General features: G+C 32.7%; 1 protein-coding gene and 1 long non-coding RNA gene across 4 annotated transcripts in view; one reads left to right on the top strand and one right to left on the bottom strand.

Annotated features, from left to right (window-relative positions):
• The window catches only part of LOC127711501 (adhesion G protein-coupled receptor F5-like), an 88,867-nt gene extending 82,364 nt beyond the window's left edge, over positions 1-6,503 (bottom strand). For 2 of the 3 annotated variants that reach the window (XM_052217577.1, XM_052217595.1), the window contains exon 1: positions 6,174-6,502. In XM_052217577.1, the coding sequence (XP_052073537.1) occupies positions 6,174-6,236 (63 nt within the window). In that variant the 5' untranslated portion in view covers positions 6,237-6,502. Of the gene's footprint in view, positions 1-6,173 lie in introns of all 3 variants that reach the window. The other variant, XM_052217586.1, reaches the window with a different exon arrangement.
• Positions 6,504-21,542: 15,039 nt separating this feature from the next.
• LOC127712768 (uncharacterized) lies at positions 21,543-22,567 on the top strand. The gene is made up of 2 exons (XR_007987303.1): positions 21,543-21,732; positions 22,436-22,567. It is a non-coding gene; the product is annotated as an uncharacterized LOC127712768 (long non-coding RNA).
• The last annotated feature ends 1,699 nt before the right edge of the window (positions 22,568-24,266 follow it).

Genomic DNA, 24,266 nt, shown 5'->3' with positions numbered 1-24,266 from the left:
GCAAAAATCTCCGCCTATTGGCCCAAATCACCTATCGATGCAAGAAGTATACCGATGAAGTTATATTATGTCTCAATTTATCCCAAGTTCTGACTGATGGCTGTATTGAAATATGTTTCAGGAGTTGGTGTAATGAAAATAAAATGTAGAAAATGGGACCAGGAAAAATTACTGACTACCTGAACATTGGCTGGCCCACATCACCGACAATGCTTTGTACAAATTGACAAATTCTGATTTGACCGTTACATGTTTAAGAGCATTGATTAATATGGAAAGAATAATGAGCACAACTGCCAATTCGACCTCACTGTAGTATGGTGAACTGACGTTAAGCCAAGGAAATTACATTAAAATGAACTTAATAAAGATAATGACGACAGATTATTGTATGGTTTCAAATGATAAATACATACAGAAATAACACTATAAAATTGTGTTGTATTGACATATATTTGATAAGGTTTTGCTGCATGAAAATTAATTTTTTTTTATCCATTTCAAAGCTAAGACTCGCATTTTTATATTCTCTGGATCAAAACCAGTTTGAATATCTTTAAAGCATGGTTATTTAGATAGACTTCATATGAACTGTAGGATTTCGATATCACAAACTTGTCAAAATATTTACTATATTTTATCATCGGTACAAAGACACCATTCGTAAATATAAATTAACGTGCAGACATCTTATACGTTCAGGTAATTCACATCCAATCGTCTATGGTAATAGTCTATACAAAGCAAAACATGTCGTCATTCACCTCACAAACTAACCAAACCTTTAAACAGGCTTATTCAGAAGGGATATAGTTACGATATTGTTGTCAGGTCATTAAGGGGACGTTTTTTTGGAATTAATATTGATTCACTCATAGGGTCTTTGCATCGGAAATAAACAGATCTATTCTAAAACCAGTTGTTGGCATGATACGTGTTATGTTCTTGTCGTATATTTTATGATGGTATTATACTAAACCCCTAACGGGAGGGATTGTGCTTGATTTTCATATGATGAAGACATAATCTTTCAATCAGTTTAATCAGAGGTCTGGAGCTGGCATGCCAGTAACTGCTAGTAGTCCTTTGTTAATTCATGTTGATCATTGTCATTTTGCTTAGTTTCTTCTGTTACCTATTCTAACATAGTTAACGGACTTCACTTAAACTGAGTTTTACTGTGAGTGTTGCTGTGTGTTTGTTTATTCTACATTGACTAGAGGTATAGAGAAGGGTTGAGATCTCACAAAACATGTTTAACCCCGCCACATTTTTGCGCCAGTCCCAAGTCAGGAGCCTCTGGCCTTTGTTAGTCTTGTTTGTTTTTGTTTGTTTTTTTTTAATTTTGGTTCATTTATATGTTTCGGAGTTTAGTGTGACATCCATTTTCTCTGAACCAGTAAACATTTTGTTTAGAGTCAAGCTTAAGCCCGCCTCCGGTTGCGGGATTTTCTCGCTGTGTTGAAGACCCATTTGTGGCCTTGAGCTGTTTTCTGCTCTTTTGTCGAGTGTCTTTTTGACACATTCCCCGTTTCCATTCTCAATTTTATAGTTGATTGTATGATCATCTGATAAATGTATTCGTTTGAGTGTGAAAAATGAAAGAGGAACAACTCAAGTGAAATTATTTTTGATACGTGTTGTTATTGTTTGTCACGTAGAACTTTACGCATACACTATGAGGGAAAGGAATAATATTTGTAATTTTATTCCTATCCCCAGGAGGATTCATTTGATCAAAGATAGGGTCATGTGATAAGAGATTACTACATTTTTTTTATATTAGTATATCAGCCTATGAATTGATTTGTCTCATTTTAGGACCTCAGAGTTAAAAACAAGAATGGGAAACTATAATGACAAATATACCTTATCTGAATGCAATTCAAAGTTTTTGTCTTTCAATCTATACTGTATGTTAATGCTTCACTCTTGACAAAATAATAGATAATTCTGTCAAACTATTGATGTCGAATATATATATATTATCTTTGTATATGATTTTTTTTCTAATGTTATGTTATTAAGTTATTGTGAAACTATATACACATTTGACTTTCCTACCCTTTACACAAGTAGTTCCTTATTCCGAACTTAAAGACATGAAAAAAAATTGGTCCTTCTTTGTTTCATCAATTTTTGTCGAAGGTAGATACAAAAACATTGTTTTAGGGATGGATAAGTAATACTTTGTAAAACAAACTCTGTTTCAAGCAAAAGTTTCTCTGAAACTGAAATTATCAAGATGCTTAATTTCTCGATTTTCAATATCTGTGTTACGTTTGGAGGACGTAGTTTCAACAAACAACGGCATTCTTAATAAAAATACAATTCCATCGCACTTGAAATAAAAGATACAACAGAAACATTTAAGTCTGCCTCATAACTTGACCAACATATATAAATTGACAATGAGGGTCGCTTAAGAGCAAAACTTTACGACAATAGAGGTGATTTCAGCTTTCCAGTTGATTTATATTTAGCAACATTCCAGCTGCGCCTGGAAAACAGTCTATGGACTCCGATACGAGTTGGTTGACCGCTATGTAATGTCTGTATCAAAGATGACGACGTATATGTTTCAATTGTCTTAACCACATGTCCGTCCTCTTTTCCTCAAATGTGACATCACTAACTAAGACTTATCACCAATTTTGTACTAACATAATCAATCCGAGATCCCCTAGTTTTGTTTCAAAGGGTAAAATTTTTCTTTCTTTAGTTTAAGTGTTGTTATTAATGTTTTTTTATTTTTTCAATGTCCGGTACTAGTCTTGATCATAATTTGCCATGCGAACGAGTTCCAATTTCAAAATATCACACTCGGTCTAGTTTCAGGTGTAGAAAATTAACATAACCAAATGTTTACAAAAGAGGGGCAAAAGATACCAAAGAGACATTCATACTCATATGTCGAAAATAAACTGACAACGCCATGACTAAAAAAGAAAAAGACAAACAGACAAACAATAGTACACAAAACACAATATAGAAAACTAAAGACGAAGCAACACGAACCCCACCAAAAACTGGGGGTGATCTCAGGTGCTCCGGAATGGTAAGCAGATCCTGCTCCACATGTGGCACCCGTCGTGTTGCTCATGTTAGTACAAACCCGGTAGTAAGTCTAATTCGTTAGGTCATATTCGGGAAAAGGGGACTGGATTGTAGTTACGACATTAGGAACTTACAAATTTTATGATGTCTTAGGGTTAGATTAAAGCGATAGTAGCATACTATGTTAAAATCTCGTAAATCTGTTAGAAAGAGACAAATCAAGGTAACATACAAAAACTAGGGGAATCGCATGAACTCCAAACGGAACGATACAGGGTCGAAATGGTAAGAATCTCATACCATGTATCGTAAACCATGCGAATTCAGACTCATTAAAAATGTCACAATCGGGAGGTTGAACACAACTGGTAAAATGACGCATCTGCTGGTATCTAAAGATCTAAGACCGCGAAAAACGTGTCGCTTGTGAGTTGGGACACAGACACATCGTATTGGTCCCCCAATTCGAGATAGTGACCGTAACACTTATGTGGTGTCGATTCCAGTCGTTCTTCTCATATCTCTGTTTGGGGCAGTTTTTGTTTAAGGAGCACACCCTTGCTAATGAAGTCCATATAGTGTGAACATACACGAGCGTAACGTATTTATTGAGATACATGTATGTAAAAGCCATACGTTGGAGCAGTTTTAAATTGGAACTTGACAATTGGAAGGTTAAAATCATCACATTTGTCATAGATTGTATTTTGAAGTTATCTATCTGTTTTAATATCGAGGAAAAGAAGCAGCCTCTCTACTTTCGATAAAATACTTTATCACAAGGTCACTAAGATATGTTAACACTCATTGAAATGAGGTAAGATAGGGTTCGAGTGAATTGCCAAACTGTTATTGTATGATGTCTAATCACTTTATATGAATATTAACATATTTAATTTGAGTCACACATCGGGTGTCACTTGTACAGCAGGATCTTCTAACCCGTCCAGAGCTCACCCACGATATTTTGTGGAGTTCTTTTTGTTTTTACTTTATGGATCAAATATAGATAACAATAGTTTATTCACTTTTGTACAAAACTTCATCATCAAATCTAAAATGTGTACGCCCTTATCAATCGTACACTATGAATTATAGGTATTGCATTTTATTTTAATAAAAAAAAATTTTGTAATTGTATAATGAAACTAAATTGACATTTACCATATTTTTATTCCGTAACAGAGCTGGTAGAATTTATTGATTAATTCTTGTATATTATCTATGCAACTTATCTGAAGACATTTAAATATATGCACTAGTTGCCCGTTTCTGATGAACAATTCTTTATTTATATTGCACAAGATGTATTATATTTATTTTCAGGGTAAGATATTGTTGACACTACATTTGTGAAACTCAAAACTTGTTGAAATAAAACTAAAATATTAGTGTGCCGCATACTTCGTTTGAGTAAATGTTTTCGATGAAGCTGATCATGATATGTATCAATCATAAGGAATTAGAGAAACTTAATGCAAACATTCATATGAAATAAAAATGTTTATTGATTTATAGAATCTTTCACCAAAGACCCATAAGAACCTTAGAGAAAAATAAAAAGAAGCACATTTAACTACAGAAATCGAAACGCCTTAATGATGTATTAAATGAAAAGAACATCAGTATTACAGAGGCAGATAATGAATAAAACCCAGTCATAGTTATTATAGAAGTTTAGTTCTAATCCAAATAATTATTATATAGGCTAATTTGTATCAAATATAATAAGTATTATAGACTTAAACAAATCATAGCGGATCATGGACAGGAACAACTAAAAAAAAAGTTTATTTGCACAGAAAGTAATATCTGCGGAATCCCTAAAGTTGTTATGAAAACAATTAATGATTCTAATCCGATATGACGTATATATATTGGAACTTCGTATAAGATAGTAGTGTGTAAATTGTTCATCAAGTCACGTAACTTAAATTATTTTGTTACATTACTTCATCGTAATAATTATCTTCTTTACATTTTTTAATAGATAATAACATGTCCTTTTCCATATCTGTCCTGATTCTAATCAGATATGACATGTATAATATGTATGTATGTATATATATATATATATACATATACAAGTCTAAATTGAAAACAACGTTCAAACCTATATATATATATATATATTTAAATCTTTTGAAACCTCGTGTAAGCTAGCTGTGTGTAAGTTGTACAACGAGTCATGGAACTTTCATAGTTTCATTAAATAATTCATCGTAATTATCATCTAGTTTTAATAACTATATATATCATCATTTAAAGATTAAAACATGGATTTTTCCATATCGGCCTCGTATCATCACTTGACTCCCATATTAGTCAAATACACTGGCCAAATGATCTTATGTGTCGAGGGATAATACCAGAGCCAATATTGAAAAGGACATGCTATAATATATTTATCACATATTGTACAAATGCTTAAAAAAGGAGAATGAATTGTATTATTCCGTCTGGCAAGATCATACATTGTTTGTCCTCCATACATTATTACGAAGCCTTAGTATTATTGTTTTTCATTTCTTTAACAAATTCCGCTGCCATTTTCAGCGACGTTTCCCGTCCGTCACGTCTGTTACGAACGGTTATTGTGTCATTAAAGGGCACAATAACCGGTTATTTGCCCGAGACAGGAATATGTCTATGACAAATCTGCGGTTATTGCATATGCAAAACCCAATATTTCGTAACAAATATCTGATAAATACATACATACTAGTATGATAATTCATCGGTCTGAATTAAAATCAGACAAAAACAAAATATCACTTGATGAATGTGTACATTTGTCGTCGCCTAATCCAAGGTTGTGACATGTAACATAATGTATATATGATGACATGTAAATAGAATATTATGCAAATCAGCTTGTGTTTTAAGTTGAAAAAAGAATAACAATACACACTATGCATTATCATCAACATTTTTTTTAAATTTTTCTAAATATGTTACAGCTTTACAATTATTTAAGTTGTTTTAACTTACTATATGGTTTGATTTTTACTGATTGTTGAATGCCGTAAGTTGGCATGTAGTTGTGTGCACGTCCTCGTCCACTTGTCTATGTAAGATACATCTCTCATTGTAAATTAGTATAACAAGAAACTTACCATAACAGGTGTTAAACAATACAGAAGTAATCCAAGAAACATAAATGTGTACAACTTCTCCATGATTTCAGTAAAGATTCAGATCTACAAATTGGTGAATATGTTTTGTTTCCCCATCATAAGTTGAGATTTCCTGTCGGGAAGTGAGAGTCACCCAATCATTCATTAATATGCGTCTTCAACTGTAAGTATCTTCCTCGTCTGGACATGAAGATTCACAGAGTATTCTGATTTTTTTTTTACGAGGGCGAGCGACACTCCTTTTTTGGAATAACTGCTGTTTGATAGTTATAAATTACAGAGAAATAAAATATAACACATGTACATGGAAACCGCAATTTCTATCCATAATATTCTATAGCCTAGGGATATTTGAAATGACTTATGACAAATTAAAATAACTAGCGAGCAATTTATTTTGTTACAGCGCATGCATACTACGATAGTATATAATAAAATAGCGGATACATTTTTCCTTTATTCTTTCTGTAATCTTATTTGATGGGAAATGAAAGCTATTAAACCATTGTATTCAGTACAGGATCATATAATTTCAGCAACAATTAAAATGAACAAAATATTTTTGAAATAACGCAAACATTTGCCTATCCCAAAATCAAATGAACTATCGTTAAGTAGTCATTACAATATCTATTAAAACTGAAACAATTTCAATTTGCGTGTTTATGAATTGAAGAATATAGTCTTTTTCAAGTCATATGATACTTCAAGTTTTATTAAAAGTTGAATATGTTTTATATACTTGAATAGCTAAGTTTTACTATAAAACAGACGGAGTGGACTTTCTTGTAAAAGACTCCTATTTCTTATCAAAATCTACTGCTATTGAATTATAGTCTTTCCGTACCTTAATTCACCGATATTTTCCGTATGCATTGACCTTAACTACGAGACCTCTCGTTAGAATTTCGGCCATCACATAGCGCATGTGTGAGGGAAAAACCGAGAAGAAAGAATGTAAACAAACGGGCACTGATAGGTAAATATCAATAATTGATTCTTACAAAACAAATTAATCACACCAAATCATTTGATAACTATTATGAAAAAGTGTAATCAACAAATTGGAACACATGAAAAATATAAAAAAGATATATTTACATAGCTCTATCAATTCAATTATTTTTCACGTGCTCCATGATTCTGTGTTGCTCGAATACTAAGATCCGGTTGATTTCGGAATCAAATTCGTTATAGATTCATAAAGAATGTTAAAAAAAGTGCTTAGTTTAGTATATATGCATGCATTGGTTCAATAATTTCCTTGACATTATAATTACGAAACACTCGTTTCATATTTAAGTTCAGAAAAATCATTATGAAAAGGCAAAAGTTCCAATAAGTAGTCGATTGACAGACACATTCGTTTCACTAACTTTTATGTCTCAAACAAAAACGAGGATATTTGGTATGGTTGTCAATTAGACAATTTATCTGCAAGAGTTAAAATGAAGTGGTAGCGAGCTTTATGATCATATCTATTTTTGTCAATAAATCACTTTAAGACAAAAGGCAAAAACTTGTCAATAATGGTCATTTGACTCAAATTAATGATATAAGGAGTCAATTGATGGTTTCATTCATTTTGGTTTTTTTTTTCTTTTAGGTTCTGTAATACTGATCGCTTCTGATTTATGTTTTACAATTGGTAAAAAACTCATAGTGTAACGGTAGTTACTGTCATACTAGTTTCATTCATTATAGCTTTTTTGTATTTCATGTTTTGTTGATTATTTATGTATTTATGTTTGGATTATAGAATATTGTGTCCTCAAGCATCACTCAAAAGTGAAAAATTGTCGAAATGCGCATTTGGTGCAGAACAATTGATTCCTCCGCCTCATTTTAAGACTTATACCTCGAATTTGACATAAGTGGTTATCTCATTACCAGAATCTATGACAAACTAGACGATTTTAATTCTGAAACTATCAATTTCCCCCACCTTAGTAGCAATAAACCAACTTTACTTGCATATGGGATATACCTTCCCAACTCATTCGGTATTCAAGATCTTGCAGCTGCTACTCAGACTTTATAAAACGTCACCAGTGTATGAGCAGAAGGTTGATGAACCAGGGTTATGTCAAAGAACGTCTCGTCCTTTTTCTAAAAAAAAGTTCATCGGAATATACCAAGACCTTGTTGATAAATATTCCGTATCCACTTCACAAATAATACATGATGGTCTTGAATCATAGATTCTAGGTACTGAAGTTGTTTATCATCTTAATTACATGTTATAGTGTTCTTTCACTGGTCTTTGTAAATTATTAACCTTTACTGTTTAGTCCATTTTTGGTTATATCCTTTTCGTGTGGCTCGGTACTTATGCATCCCGCCATTGTGTTATTGTGCTGTGGTCATTTTTTGTATTCTTGTTTTTCATTTTTGCTTACGTGCTTTGTCTATATGCCATTTTTTTTCTTTGTTGACATATTTGTTTGTTTTAATAGTGATTAAGATTATAACACAATGGTGACTGCTGTACCCCTATTTTTGACATTTTTACCTATTATGTCTGTTTGTTTTGATCACACATTTTTATCAATATAATGGAATTTTAGGCGACTGTCATATAAGTGAAAGGTTTAGCTAGCTATAAAACCAGGTTTAATCCACCATTTTCTACATAAGGAAATGCCTGTACCAAGTCAGGAATATGACAGTTGTTTTCCATTCGTTTGATGTGTTTGAATTTTTGAATTTGCCATGTGATAAGGCTTTTTCCGAATTGAATTTTCCTTGGAGTTCGGTACTTTTGTTATTTTATTTTTTTGGTAACTTGTAATGTTATGCTGTTTTGGGTTTCAGTCTTTCTATTATTATAGTGTTCATGACTACAGCCAGAAATGCTTAGATAAGCAAAAAACAATCATTTAAGGGCAATAACTCATATACGATGTAAATTGATGGTTCAATCAAACAAAGCGCTTTTTTATATTTTGAAGTACTAATTGTTCTGCTTCTGATCTATTACAGGTTTGGTAAATTGGAGTTTGAAGTCATATTGGAATTATTATAGATTTTTTTATTGCTTACATTTTTTTGTTGTACTGTTATATATCTTTTATAACATGATTTATAACATATTTTTTCTCGGTTTACAAATCTAACAATCATTTAGAAACTACGGTTGGAACTACAATTTTCCAAAGGTCTCCTTAAAAGAATTTGGCTATTCTATCGGGTCCTTTTTGGTCACCAGGCTCATCGTTTTCATGTGTCTATACAAACTTTACTTTCATTTTTTTTTTATTTCAACGTTCCCGCTTAAGTTTGAACCAAAATTATTAATTAAGTGTTATTTTCGTATTATAAAAATAATATCCAAACCACTAAAATAAGTCGAAAATCATCACAATGACTTCCATATTAGGTAACTTAATGATTTTCTTCATATTAGCAATTTTCATATATTGTATTGCTTATACCATTTCCTTATTGTGTGACTTCTTTATTAACCATGGTTGATTTTATGTTGATAGTCCTTAAGATAAAGTTTTACTACAAGTATCACATAAACATAACCAATGATCAAAACAAATGAGGTAAAGGTAAGATAAACCAAGCCAGACAGACATTTACACCCTACAATCATTCCATACACCAGAAAGAGTTGACCTTTAGCTTTAAGTATTAGAAAAACAGATCAAAACACAAAAACTTATCACTGACCAATGAACCGTGAAATGAGGTCAAGGTTAGATGAGACCTGCCAGACTGACATGTACACATTCCAATCATTCGAATACATCAAATATAGTTGACCTACTTCTTACATTATCTGAGAAATTGGCCTCATCACGTAACTTTAATTTTGATCACTGATCCGTGAAATGAGATCAAGGTCAGGTGAAATTTGTCTGACGGACATGTAAGCCTTCCAATGAACCAATTTGCCAAATATATTTATCCTATTACTCATAATAAGTGAGAAGTTCACATGACAAAAAAATAAACATTTTTTCCAAGCAGTCTTTGAACTATGAACATGAGTTTGTTATCCCAATGTCTCGCATTCTGCAACTTTCTTCACCGTCGAGACAACTAGAATGTGTTTAGTACTTTTTAATATGTACGTTTAACAATGACAGTGATAAAATGTCAGCTTATACAAACCAAAAACGCTTTCTGAATTTTCCAGTAACAATATCCTTTTGGTAACAATTGTGGTATGTTTATCTTGATAGTAGATAAGAAAAATTACAGTGCCGAATTCTGAATTGTCTTTTAAAGGTAAAAAAAAAACAAAGTTATATATAAAAAACAGAATACTATGTGTTGAAGGGAAACAACATTATGACAAAAAGAAAAAAAACAAAAAACAACAGTCCCCAAAACTACACAGACAACTGAAGATTCAACCAGGAACCCAACCGAACACTGATGGTGAATTGTGAGGGATAAGATATAATCTTTTAGTGATATCACATGTTCACTGCTTGCATTGTCATGAAATGTTTATAGCTCAAATGAGCTATTGAAGAATGTTTTATAGATGAAACGTCCGTTCGACGTATTAATTATAAACTTGGTATATCAGGACGAAATGGCCTCTCCACAGTAGCAGATTAGCAATCTTTTGGAATAATGCTATCAAGTTTTCAAGATGTTGATGTAAACAAAGTGTAAAGATTTATCAAATATACTAAGTTTATAATTTAGAACGCCAAATGAGCGAACGAGCGTTTCGTCTACATGACATCCTTCAAAAGCGCTCGCCTCAAAACATTTGGAAGGATGAATGAAATACAAGGATGAAGAACATTGAAAACGAAACATATGAAAGTTCTGTCAAATCTGTCGAAGGCATTTATGTCTATTGGTAGAAACGCTTTAGTGTTTCTAATAATTTATCTTTTCATAAACAGTAAATTTACAGAAAATAACTGAATCAATGATATTTCTTGTCGATAGGAAAGTGTTGACTGCTGAGCTGGTGAAACCCACATAAAATAAATGCTGACCGGTAGTGAAATAGAACCAGAGGTTGTATAACCTAATCAAATACATCAAGCTTGTGATTTGGTATATCAGACGTGCGTTTGATGCCGACATGGGACACTGATGAGTGGCACCAATACCAGGGGTAGAATTATGTCTACTTCATACTATGACTTACATCACCTCTTCATGTTTATCATGAATATAACCAAATTTTATTTGTCATGATCAACAAAACAGATGCTATTAATGTAGCAGGAACTTACTTTCCTAACTTCTTTATACTTTTTTATCCCGTTTATTTTGTCTTCTGCATCATAAGCTGAAAAGAAACCGAAACTGAAACCAAAGATAGTTGAGTCATTTGTGTTCTCATATGTCAATGCTAGTGCTATTAATTTTGAATGAACTCAAACTGTATACTCATGAGGCGGATACTATGACGCCGATTATTACGTGAAATATCTATTTACGGGAATCTATTAAAATAATGAAGATTTTTGTTTCAACCTTTACTCAATACACTAATTAAAGTCATTAACAATTAAATATGTCCGTATAACTTTAGTTTTTATGCACTTTAATTATGAAAAGGACAGTGCAGCGCATAGTTATACAATTGATGAAATATCTTTTATAACTTTATAAGTTTCGTTCGTCAAATATGTGTAAGTTTTCTACATGAACTCTGCTTTTCCAAGTCTTTTCGTTGACAAGTATGCGTTCGTCGTGATAATCGCATTGTGATGGCGTAACCTTCTTGAAGTATATTCATATTGATCATTCTAAAGCCGAGGGAAAAATAATCGATTTAAAAAGCTGATTCATGATTGGTCAAATTTGGTGGATAGCTTTATAGTCAGGAATATGATAGTTGTTTTCCATTCTTTTAATTGGTTGATATAGTCGATCGATTTATTTTGTCAGGATTTATGGACTTCCCCCTTTTTGAATTAACATTGGTATTTTGTTAATACTTTTTTTAATTTGGTTTACAAAGATAGTAGTAACATTTTAACCATATCAAGGTATCAACAGATTACTTTACCAGCTAACAAGACCTGCTGCTTTATTATCCTGTGTACCTCTCTCGTGAGGATGCATTATATTTGATTATTGATTAAAACTATCAGTTATTTCGCTGGCATTTCTGAACAAGTTAAATTTGTTTGCTGTAAATTTATTAGAAACATCATTCCCTTTTTAGATTTGGTTACTAGTATTTCTTTTTTGTCCCTTTTAGAGGTATAGCCCTTCGCCTGTTCTATCTTTTCAAATGTAGGTACTAATATCCTTTGCTTTAATTCTTTTTAGGTATGATCGTTCCTGATGGAGGTACATTTAGAAAAGCGTGTTTCGGACGCAACAAATTTATAAATTACTTTTATTTTTTCTTTAATCTGGATAAGTTATTTGATCAGATAGTAATCGGGTAGGATGATCTGACTAGATCATATGAAAGGATATATTGCCCAAAACAAAACATTAGTCAGTGCTTTTCAATTATCTTCTTTTTGTTCAACCTTTCAAGAAGCGAAAATAATTCTTGTAGACATCATTGTGTATATTGATTTAACTCAGGTAATTTGGTTTACAAAGATAGTTGTTGAAACGTAGAGTACATTTTAACCATATCAAGGTATCAACAGATTACTTTACTAGCTAACAAGACCTGTTGCTTTATTGTCCTGTGTACCGCTATCGTGAGGATGCATTATATTTTATTAAAACTATCAGTTATTTCGCTGGCATTTCTGAACAAGTTAAATTTGTGTGCTGTAAATTCATTAAAAACATCATTCCCTTTTTAGATTTGGTTACTAGTATTTCTTTTTTGCCCCTTTTAGAGATAAGCCCTTCGCTTGTTCGATCTTTTCAAATGCAGGTACTAATATCATTTGCTTTAACTCTTTTTAGGTATGACCGTTCCTGAAGGAGGTTCATTTAGAAAAGCGTGTTTCGGACGCAACAAATTAATAAATTGCCATTATTTTTCTTTAATCTGGATAAGTTATTTTATCAGATAGTAATCGGGTAGGATGATCTGACTAGATCATATGAAAGGATATATATTGCCCAAAACAAAACATTAGTCAGTGCTTTTCAATTATCTTCTTTTTTGTTCAACGATCTTCAACCTTTCAAGTAGCGAAAATAATTCTTGTAGACATCATTGCATATATTGATTTAACTCAGGTTATAATGAGTTACCTAAAAGAAAATAAACTAAAATCTGGCTTCCAATATGACAAAAATGACACGTTGAAATTGATGGACGTCATAGGGCGGGAGAAGGTATGAACGTTTCCTCGTAGTTCCACTTGCTTGTTAACACCACAAAATTGCCACCTTGTGATGGTAAACTATCAAAATTGGATAATCTGCGATCAACCTAAACTTAACAACGTCAACGATAAGATTCGAGCAAGAAGAGTGTATTATAACATCCTATAAGGCGAATAAAAATTTTGTTATACGCAGCAGATTCCCTTTGACGAAATATGCTTAATGACAAATGTGTTTTTTTAATTTTAGTTCATTTATATCTTAGAATAGACTGATTGAGCTCACATTGACATTTACAGAAAAGAATTTCAACTCACTCAACTATATCTGTGGTTTCGGTATTGGATTATGGTGCAGATGTCTATAAGTCTTGTATCCGTTATTAACAGAGTTGTAATCATGTAAACATACTTTCTTTTAAATCAATTGGTGTATAAGCATAGTTGGAGCTGTTACACAATGGCATTTAGGCAAAAGGTTTGATTTAACAATGTGTTTCCAAGTTTGGTAATTAAGATTTATAGAAGCAATGGGCTGGTTTAAATGCAAACAGTAAAACTTGATTTGAATCGATGATTGACTAAATTTGACATGATTTTATTCAAGTACACAATACAAATATTGTGTGCATTTTTTTTTCTGTGAACTTTTTGTTCGAATCAGAATAGTTTTCTACAAAATATGATATGCCCTGCCTTACAAAAGATATTTGAATTTGTGTTTGTCATTTTGTTTTGTGAAACCAAATTGGGACTATTAACTTTTTCGATCTGTCTTTAATATAAAAAATAAGAAATATTGTTATGATTGTCAATGAGACAACGATCAACAACAAGAGACCAAATGACGTACATGTAATTATAGGTCACATAAATACCTTCCACAAAGAGCATAATTTATGCATTACAATAAATTAAAAGGTTCCGTTAAAACCTTGTTACAAGCGGTAACGCTTTAGATGAAGGTTTTAATATAGGTAATACAAGAATGTATGCTTTGTCGTGCTAACCATACTTGATTCGTAATTATAAACTATCGGTAGACAAAAAGTAAAGGTCAGACATATCTTAAAAGCGCACACACGTAAACACTTATCACAAGCAATCTGCTAAACAATGTGAAGCCATTCTGTTCAAACGCACTTGTAAAAAATATGACAAAAATATTTTTGGAACGGACTAAATAGTTGTGACAGTCCTCACTTTAAAACCATCCTCTTTAGAGTTGGTGTATAATAAGCTAAATATTACCAATGATCCAAGAAAATGAGATCAAGGTTAGATGAATCCTGACAGAGGGATATGTAGACCTTCTAAATATGCCATACATCAAAAACAATTGACCTATTGCTGATAATATCTAATTAAAGGACCTAACAATGAAAACGTAACTACGAAAACAACATCGTCGCAGGCGAGTCGATTAAACTTTTATCACAAAGATGATTGTTGACTTCATTTAAGCGAAACAAACCAAAAAGGTTTGATAGCTTTAGAGGTAAAGATAGTCCTCTTTTATTCCGTTGATTTCAGTCTTTCTCCCGGTATGTTTATATTTTACGTGTTGGGAATCCTTAATAAAGATATTCTTGATATCTAAAAATAATTGTTTGAAAATCAACCATATTTGTCAATTACCGAAAATTTTGAAAAATTTAAGTGTCACAGCTAGTAGTTACAACCCATTTTTGTCGCGCCTTCGACTTTAGTCGAAAAAGCGAAACATAGCGATCCTACATTCCGTCGGCGTCGGCGGCGTCCACAAATATTCACTCTGTGGTTAAAGTTTTTGAAATTTTAATAACTTTCTTAAACTACCCTGGATTTGTACCAAACATGGACAGAAGCTTGTTTATGATCAATAGCTAGTATCTAGAAGAAAATTTTGTTAAAATTTTGTACCTGTTTATCCGTATTTTAGTTATAAATGGACTTAGTTTTTCTTCCAGTTAACATTAAATACAGTCTGTAGTTAAAGTTTTTAAAACATTAATTAGATTCATAAACTATCCTGGATTTATACCAAACTTTGACAGAAGCTTCTTACAATCAAAAGATAGTATCTAAAGGAATATTTTTATTGATTTCTTTCCTCATTTTTGTTGAGCCTGCGATTAACAGCAAAAGTAGGCGAGACACTGGGTTCCGCGGAACCCTTACGAATTTTTAATATATGGTGCACAATTTAAATGCAAGAAAATCAAATCATTCTCAAAGGGGCATTAGCTACGAAATATGATTTTTTTTTTTGTTCAATCATTAATGAAAATGAAATAGTGAATTAATAATTCGCTTTCAGCAGGCAGTTTGGTTCAATTTTGTGAAATAAGCCAAGAAACATCGCTGATGAATTATTCACTTGCAAACAAATAATCTAATTTCCAAATGTAATATCGATACGTTGCAATTTTTCATTCAGATACACGTAACCTTAAATCGGTCAACCGGGAAAATGACCATATGATTTTTTTTAAATACGTTTTAGCTTGAAATAGTTTCTACTTTGTTTTTCATATAAAAATGATAAAGCATGTAAATATGTCTAACAACTTCAACAAATATTAAATATGTATAGCCAAGGTGCAAAAAACATGTTGCAAAGTATGCTGACTGGTTTCTCTATTTTTCTCAATTCTAGTAATATTATTTGGTATAGCTTTGAAAAAGTCAATCTAAATAGCATTACAAACTGCAGGAATTTATTTGTAGCAAGAAACATTTTTTTTCTATTTAGTGAAAAATCAAGCTACGTAAGTATATTTTCCCGCCGAAAATGAGAAAATAATGTAAAGTATGTAGCATTTTGGAATTGTAAAAGATCAATTTATCTAGACTACCATATTGGGAAAATCTCACTATAACGTTCAAAGGATTGGCAACAAAACTGGTGTCGTCTTAAGTAAAATACTGCCGCATTAAGGCGACATTAGTTACCGATGTGCAAATCTAATAAATCGATTAAAAGAAAGACGAAAGGTACCGAAAGGATTTTCAAACTCATAAGACATAAACAAACAGACAAAGCCATGGCAAAAAAAAAAAGAAAAACGACCAAAAGACATACAAAAGTATATCGAACACATTACAGAAAACTATAAAGACTGAGCGACACGAACCCAAGCAAAAACCGGGGCTTAGTCTCAATTACTCCAGACGGGTAAGCAGATCCTGCTCCACATGTGGCACCCAGTGTGTTGCTCATGTAAGTACAAATCCGGTGATAAGTCTAATTCGGTAGGTCACATTCGAGGAAAAGATGATGGGATTATAGTTACGACAATTGGAACATATCCGTCGTCATCAGTGAAACAGAACTTCCTAGCGAGCAGCAACCCTTATATCAAGGAAATCATGATAGGAAATGCAAGCACTGAAATATCGCATTAACTGGGATATATATATATATACTCCATATGCAGGTGCTGTTGGAATTTTTCTATATACAAATGGAAGTTCACAATTGGGAAACTAGAATCATCTCTTTTGCCGTAAAGTTTTGCTTTCAACCGACACTCGTTGTCAATTTCAAGATGTCAGTCAAGATATGAGGCTGATTTAACTGTATCTTTTGTATGTTTTATTTCAAGTTCAATAGGATAGATTTGCTCAACATAGTAACCAAACTTTGAATTATTTAGTGAGACACCATCTATGAAGAGGAAAGTGAAGTTAAGAATAATGCTAACTTCTGTTCATTCTTCCTAAGAAGCTCCTTATATGAATAAAGGAACAAGTTGGTTCCCATGGGAATGCCGATTGTTTGTTGAAAACACGTCCTTCAAACGTGACGAATATATTGTCAATCTTGAAATCAAGCGTTTTGATAATGTCAGTTTCAGAAAATGTTTTGTTTGAATCAGAGTTATTTTTTTACAAAGTAAGATTTATGTCTCCATTAGACAAGATACTTGTATCTACGTTGGCCATGTTTTTATGAAACAAAGCAGGACTAATTCTTTCAAATTGTCTTTTAGTTTGGAAGTCAAAGAGAGAGTCGAAAGATACCAAAATGATATTCAAACTGATAAGTCGAAAACAAACTGACAATGCCATGGCAAAAAAAAACGAAAAATGACGAAACAGTACACAAAACACAACAACGAAAACTAAAGACTGGGCAACACGAACCCCACCAAAAACCGTTTTAATACTATTGCACGATGAAAGAGACTAAGACTGTATAAATTATAACATCTTTGGAATTTTGTAGTATCCACATCTGATTCACGTCGACCCTAGAATAGGTATTTCACAATAACTTTAAAGCCCGGCTTTGATTGCTGATAAAATTGATCTTAATAATTTAGAAAGAGGCGGATCACTTAAAAGACCCAAAAATATAACGTGGTTTGTAAGGACACTTATGTTATTTAGGTATCCAATACAGTGAAGTAGAAACCAGTTCTTCATCTTTGGTTCAAATTCCAAGGAATATAGAACAGACCTATGGTTATTCGGGATTTCCTCCTTGGTTAGTGTTGTGGGGGTATATGTTGAGTTTTCAAGTGAATTGTCAATACCAAATGCATTAATCAAGCAGTTTATGAAATGTGATTTATACTCAAAAATGATGTTGTTTGGGCCTTTATTGGGGACAATAATAGATTTGTCATGGAGGTAAAACGGGTGCTTTTCAACATTTCGGTCTCTAAAAATTGATGTAGCATATGTTTTCATAGACCCATTACTTTTTTACTTCTAATTTGTGTCAACGACCTCACAGCCTTAACCCATTCGAAAAGAGTATCTAGGTATTCCTTCTCGCTTTTAGATCATTGCCTAAATCCATCAGTATTTCGAAGTTGGGTTTCCAATTGATAGATTTAAGCTCACGATATTTCGGGCTTTTAGAAAACACATTTCGCAGAGAAGTATTATTGATAATGTATAAGTATAAGAAATGATAGCTGTTTAAAGATACTTTCCTATTTTCGGCTGGGTTGGACGAAGTTCAGAATCATTTTGTAGTATGTTGATGTCAGGCGGGAGGGGAAAGAAGAAACACATCACGGTAACAACTAAAAACTAACGGAATCAAATGGAGTGAGATCAGGTTATTTGACAAGGTTATATTCTCTTAATATGCATGCATCACCCGTCATGCAAACCACATTCAATCAAAATGTCACAAACGGTCAAACTACAGATCATCCGACTATACTATTATCTAAAGATCTAAGACAGCGAAAACTTGTCGCTGGTTGAGACACCGGCAGCGTATTGATCAACGTAAAACTTCTGTAGTGTCGATTTCAGCAGTTCTTCCTCATTGTTGCAAAACATACAGCGCATCGGTAACAGACAACGTATCGGTTATTTGCATACAATATGTCACATTAAGAACCGAAAGAACACTGGAATGTCATTCCAAGATTGGTCCGCTTATATCCACGACCTACAACGTCATCCGGCATTTGAAGGACAGGTGGATGAAATTTCATGATCTTTCTTTTCAAACAATTACTTACATAAGATTTGGTAAATTGAGGTGACAGTAGTTTACCGATGTTCGAGTTGGTTTTTTTCTTAAAATGTCCTGTACCAAGTCAGGAAAATGGCCATTGTTATATTTTAATTCGTTTCTGTGTGTGTTACATTTTAATGTTGTGTTTCTGTTGTGTCGTAGTTCTCCTCTTATATTTGATGTGTTTCCCTCAGTTTTAGTTTGTAACCCAGATTTGTTTTTTTCTCAATCGATTTATGAATTTCGAACAGCGGTATACTACTGTTGCTTTTATTTAGAAAGAGAAAAACTAAGATAAAAAACAAAAACTGAGGGAATCGCATGAACTCCAAAAGGAGTGAGACCAGAAGCATCTACAGGCCATATGTCTGCTGCTATGCATGCATCACCCGTCATGCGAATGTACACTTGTCACAATCGGGAATAGCTTAATATAGATAACAGGTATCCGAATAACAGAAATTTTGAAGAATATGATTTTCCCGAAAGTCTAGCAATTTACCCTTTTCAATATGGGAAATCTGAACATCATTTTTAATTCTATCGGTCTTTAATTAATAGTAGCCCGTGAGAAACTTGGAAAATAAAGTTAATGTGGTTCGACTGCTATATTTTCATAACAAAATGATTTGATGGGACTACTAGATCACTGCATGAATTTGTGAGTTGGTAAAAAGTACATCATAAAACGCAATCGTATAACTACTTAAAAATTTATTAGCTCAAGGTTATCGAGATACATTTAGCAATTCTTAGTATAGCAATGCTCCATGACCAAATCACAAAATAAATTTCAAAAAAACCACCATGAATAAATTTTAAAACAATAAACAAATTCATAACAGTTTTGGATCCAACTTAGAAAGTGTTTCAAGATTTGTTTTGCAATTTATAACGGAATTCTGGCTGACCAAAGCTGAATGACAAGAGATTAGAGTTGTTGCCATTTGGGACTGGAATAAAGCTAAACACTAGAAATTAGATTATTAGATTTTCTGTGAATATCATTTCAAGATACTTTTTTCCAGTTTGCATTTTAATGTGATATACAGTATAAGTAGAATCGGAAGTAGCAGATTAGTTGTCAGTGTATATAATGTAACTTGTGTTAAAAGCCTGACCTAAATATGAACTTTATCATGTTCCTTCTAAAAATTATGTTAAGTGTTCAAGGAAAAAAAAGACGTCGTAAAACCACAATGTATATATGCTCTACATATAGATTGACATATTTTAGGTGCTTTTTTGTATTCAAAAATGTAAGGCACTTAAATTAAACATATAAGATGAATTTCACCACAAATATATCATTTTTGCCCACCATTTTGCCCTCATTTGTAAGAGGTTGGAATACATTCTTCAAATGAGTAAGCAGTCTGACTTATATGTGGAAAACAAAGACAAAATTCCTTGTTTTTAGGTCAAGAAAAATCTTACTTTGTGAAGAATAAAGGCAACAGTAGTATACCGCTGTTCAATAGTCATAATTCGAACCACACTTATTCCCCACAACAAATACGGAAGATGATATCATCAAAATGCTGGACTTTTTGATCGACAACATATTTGTTGAGTTTGGTGGATTGATATATTAGCAGACAGTCGGTATTCCAATGGGTATTAATTGTCGATTGGTTTTTTGCGCTCATATGAAACAGAGCTCATACAGAACCTTCTCAAAGACAAATAAAGGCATCATGCAAAGTTTTTTAATTTCACTTTTAGATACATTCATATGGGTAGGTCACTAGTAACCATCATTTCAATGAGTGCTTACATCTCATATATCCCAGTGAAAGTATAAGATCTGCTTTGTATCTTGATCTTTTCCTCGACATTGAAATAGATGGACGACTTTAAACTAAAATTTATGATAAAAGCGATAATTTCAACTTTTTTAATGCCAACTTCACATTTCTCGACAGTAACACACCATCTGTTCCATCGTATGGGGTTTACCTATCTCAGTTAAAACGTTACAGTCGTAAATCTGCTCCAATAGAATGAGGAAGAACGACTGAAATCGACACTCACTACATAAGTTTTATGGTCACAATAACGAATTGGTTGACAGATACGAGGTTACGTTGTCTCAACTCATTAGAGATATGTTTTCGCAGTTTAAGATCTTCAGATACCAGTATAGTTCTCTCATCTGTAATTTCACTGATTGTATCCTATTCCTGATTGTGACTTACCTATCTCAGTTAAAACGTTACAGTCGTAAATCTGCTCCAATAGAATAAGGAAGAACGACTGAAATCGACACTCACTACATAAGTTTTATGGTCACAATAACGAATTGGTTGACAGATACGAGGTTACGTTGTCTCAACTCATTAGAGATATGTTTTCGCAGTTTAAGATCTTCAGATACCAGTATAGTTCTCTCATCTGTAATTTCACTGATTGTATCCTATTCCTGATTGTGACATTTTGAACAAGTGTGAATTCGCATGACGGGTTATGCATGCAGAGGAGGAGACGATCACCCTAATGACGCACATGATTTTGCTCCTTTTGGAATTCATGCAATTCCCTAAGTGTTTGTTGTTGCCTTGATTTATCTCTCCCTTATCGATTTACTAGATTTTACATTATAATTTACTAACGCCTTACTATATGTGTCATCATTACAACATTTCATCGGAGACTACTATAACACAGAGATTGGTCACTTCCCGTACTGACCAGTCAAATGGTAATTAATTGTAAGTCTTCGATCACGTGACTCGGCACGTGACTCGCAATGATTGACAAGAAGGATTCGACCGCCATTTTTGACAGCGAAAGAGAAAATAATAATTAACAAATGTGGATTTATAAAGAGTGTTATGTTCCGGTAAGTGTGAATATAAGATTTGACATGTTCATAAATGTTGGTTTATAAGCACTTTAAATAAAATAAGTGCAGTTATAGACTTGAATTTACCGACCAAACCGGAAAGTAACCTCGAGTTATTACCAGTCCGTGGGACAGGGTGCATGAGCAACTCACCCATAACTTACATTCAGATGAACAATCTGTTTTCCGGATAATGTATGTGCAAGCCTTAGTAATTAACCGATGTAATTATATGAAATTCCAATTTTTGTGTATCAGTAAGTTCCCGCTGCAGAACTGAGAAACACACGAGACAAGTTGCACACACACAACATGAGGTCTGATAGGTGAATTTGTATTGTTAGTGAAAGAAATTTAGATTTATATTGGTTCCTTTGATAATATATATGCAGTCTATACATGCTAGTATAATAATATTATGCAATGAAAATGTGTCACCATGTGAAATACCAGTACATCATGAGTTCCTAAATAGACGTATTTTTTTTTAAATAATTGACCCAAACATGATGTAAAAAGTACATGCACCTTTGGTCTGCATCCTTTATCAGTTTAACTATTTTGATCCATATTGACATGATTGGTCAATTACTGCTGAGTCTCAAGTCTCAGATTACTGTCTTAAAAATTAATGAATTGCCTATGCTATAAACTTGACAAAGATTATTTCTTTTTATTTATAATATATTCTTTATTGTAGGAATACCCCCAGAAAGAAATCACGCATTAGAAGAAGGGAGAAGTACTACAGGAGAAAATGACTTTTTTTAGTATTTTTTTTAATTTCATTGAATTTGTCATGCTTGGAGAAATAAATATTTAAGTCTTTGAATATACGTTTTTATTATTATATACATTAAAACTAAGACAGGAATGCAGAAATTCACTAACACGCTCAGTTTGGATAACAGTTCAATGAAAGAAAAAAAAACAAGTAACCACACATTTTTATATATCAAAGGAATAGCCACTTGAAGCAAACTTTAAGGAGATTTTTATATATTTTTGCTAATGATCATCAGACAACTCCTTTATTCCAAATGAAGTTCAGTGAAGTGGATGTAAGTTATTGGAATGCACCGTAATTACCTTCAAGAATGAGAAAACCTATACCATGCAGTCAGCTTCAAAAGTCCCCGACATGGAAAATATATAACAATTCACTAGAGAAAACGAAGTGTCTACAATAACAAAGCTACAGGCTCCTGACTTGAGACGGGCACATAAAGAATGTGACAATGTTAAATATTTTTAGGCGCTCATCACCACCACTAGCCTGGGACATTGGTGTAACGACATAACATAAAAACAAACTTTAAACATAATTTGAAAATAGTTCATTTCTGATTAATCAGGCTGACTGTACATGAAATATTTGCCATTGACAAGCAGTTGTGAATCGAAGTTGAATTTACAGAAAGGTGACATCAATATATGCTATCATATTTAACATTCTTGTTTAGATCTGACATTGCTACGTATTAATACATTCCGCATTATTTTTGGCTTCTCAGAATTTTCACATGGTAAACTGTCAGCAGTTACCCAACAAAAAAATGTTATAGGGAACCTATTTACAAAGCATCATGCCGACAACAATTAACATGGTTTGTCACCAAACATTGAACAAACACATTTATATTTGCTGTGGCTAAAAAAACTAAAGCAAATCACAACTCTTTTCATCTGAGTTGCTCAATTATTAGGGTTACAAAAAGCATAGCGATATAACTAAAACATACGACACTTTAACAATAGACAATATTCAAATTTTCAAAAATTTTACGGCTCTCTATTGAAGCACAAAATTTCTTGTCCGGGATTTTGAAAGAGGGCACATATTTCTGGTGTTGAAAAAATGTCATCGTAATTTACACTAATGTGGTTCTATTTATGTTAACATAGAGATAATTTAATTATTCAGTCACGTAATTTTGAAGCTTCTTCGTTCTGATTTACATGTACTTGCGGTTGATGCTTCTTTTGGAGTTTTTGTAGTCTTTGCAGCAGGGACGTATAGTCATCCTCAGATTCAATATCTGATGCAGTATATTCACCACGTAAAAGATCAAGATTGAGATCACTATCATCCCAAGATAAAAAATCAATGTTACTGGACATTGTGAATTGAAAAATGAAAATGCCGGCGATATTTTTGGAACATATATATAATTTGTAGGGCTTATGTTTGCTGCTTTATGTATCCATTGCAGTTATAACCTCTTTGCTGATCTGTTACGTAAGGAAATTACTCATTTACCTTTAATGAATTTTTTTCTCTCTTCTGTGATCGCCGCTTATTACATTGTTTGCAAAAACTTGACCTAATTATCAGACGGAAATTTGAAAAAAGTGGTGGGGGGGTTGAAACTTGTTTGAAAAAAAAATTTACGTTGGAAAATCTGAATGAGGGTCTGGATGGGGGTTCTTTATTTCCTATAATTTCTATGCCATTTTTCTCTATTCTTTAAATCTTAATAAATTATTATTTTCTCTTCTCTATTCTTTATTTGTCGGTCCATTTTTCTCCA

Source organism: Mytilus californianus, unplaced genomic scaffold (assembly GCF_021869535.1).
Source record: "Mytilus californianus isolate M0D057914Y unplaced genomic scaffold, xbMytCali1.0.p SCAF_1, whole genome shotgun sequence".
NCBI classification, from domain to species: Eukaryota; Metazoa; Mollusca; class Bivalvia; order Mytilida; family Mytilidae; genus Mytilus; species Mytilus californianus.
Note: the sequence above shows the minus strand (reverse complement) of the source record. Positions and strands in the feature narration are given on the sequence as shown.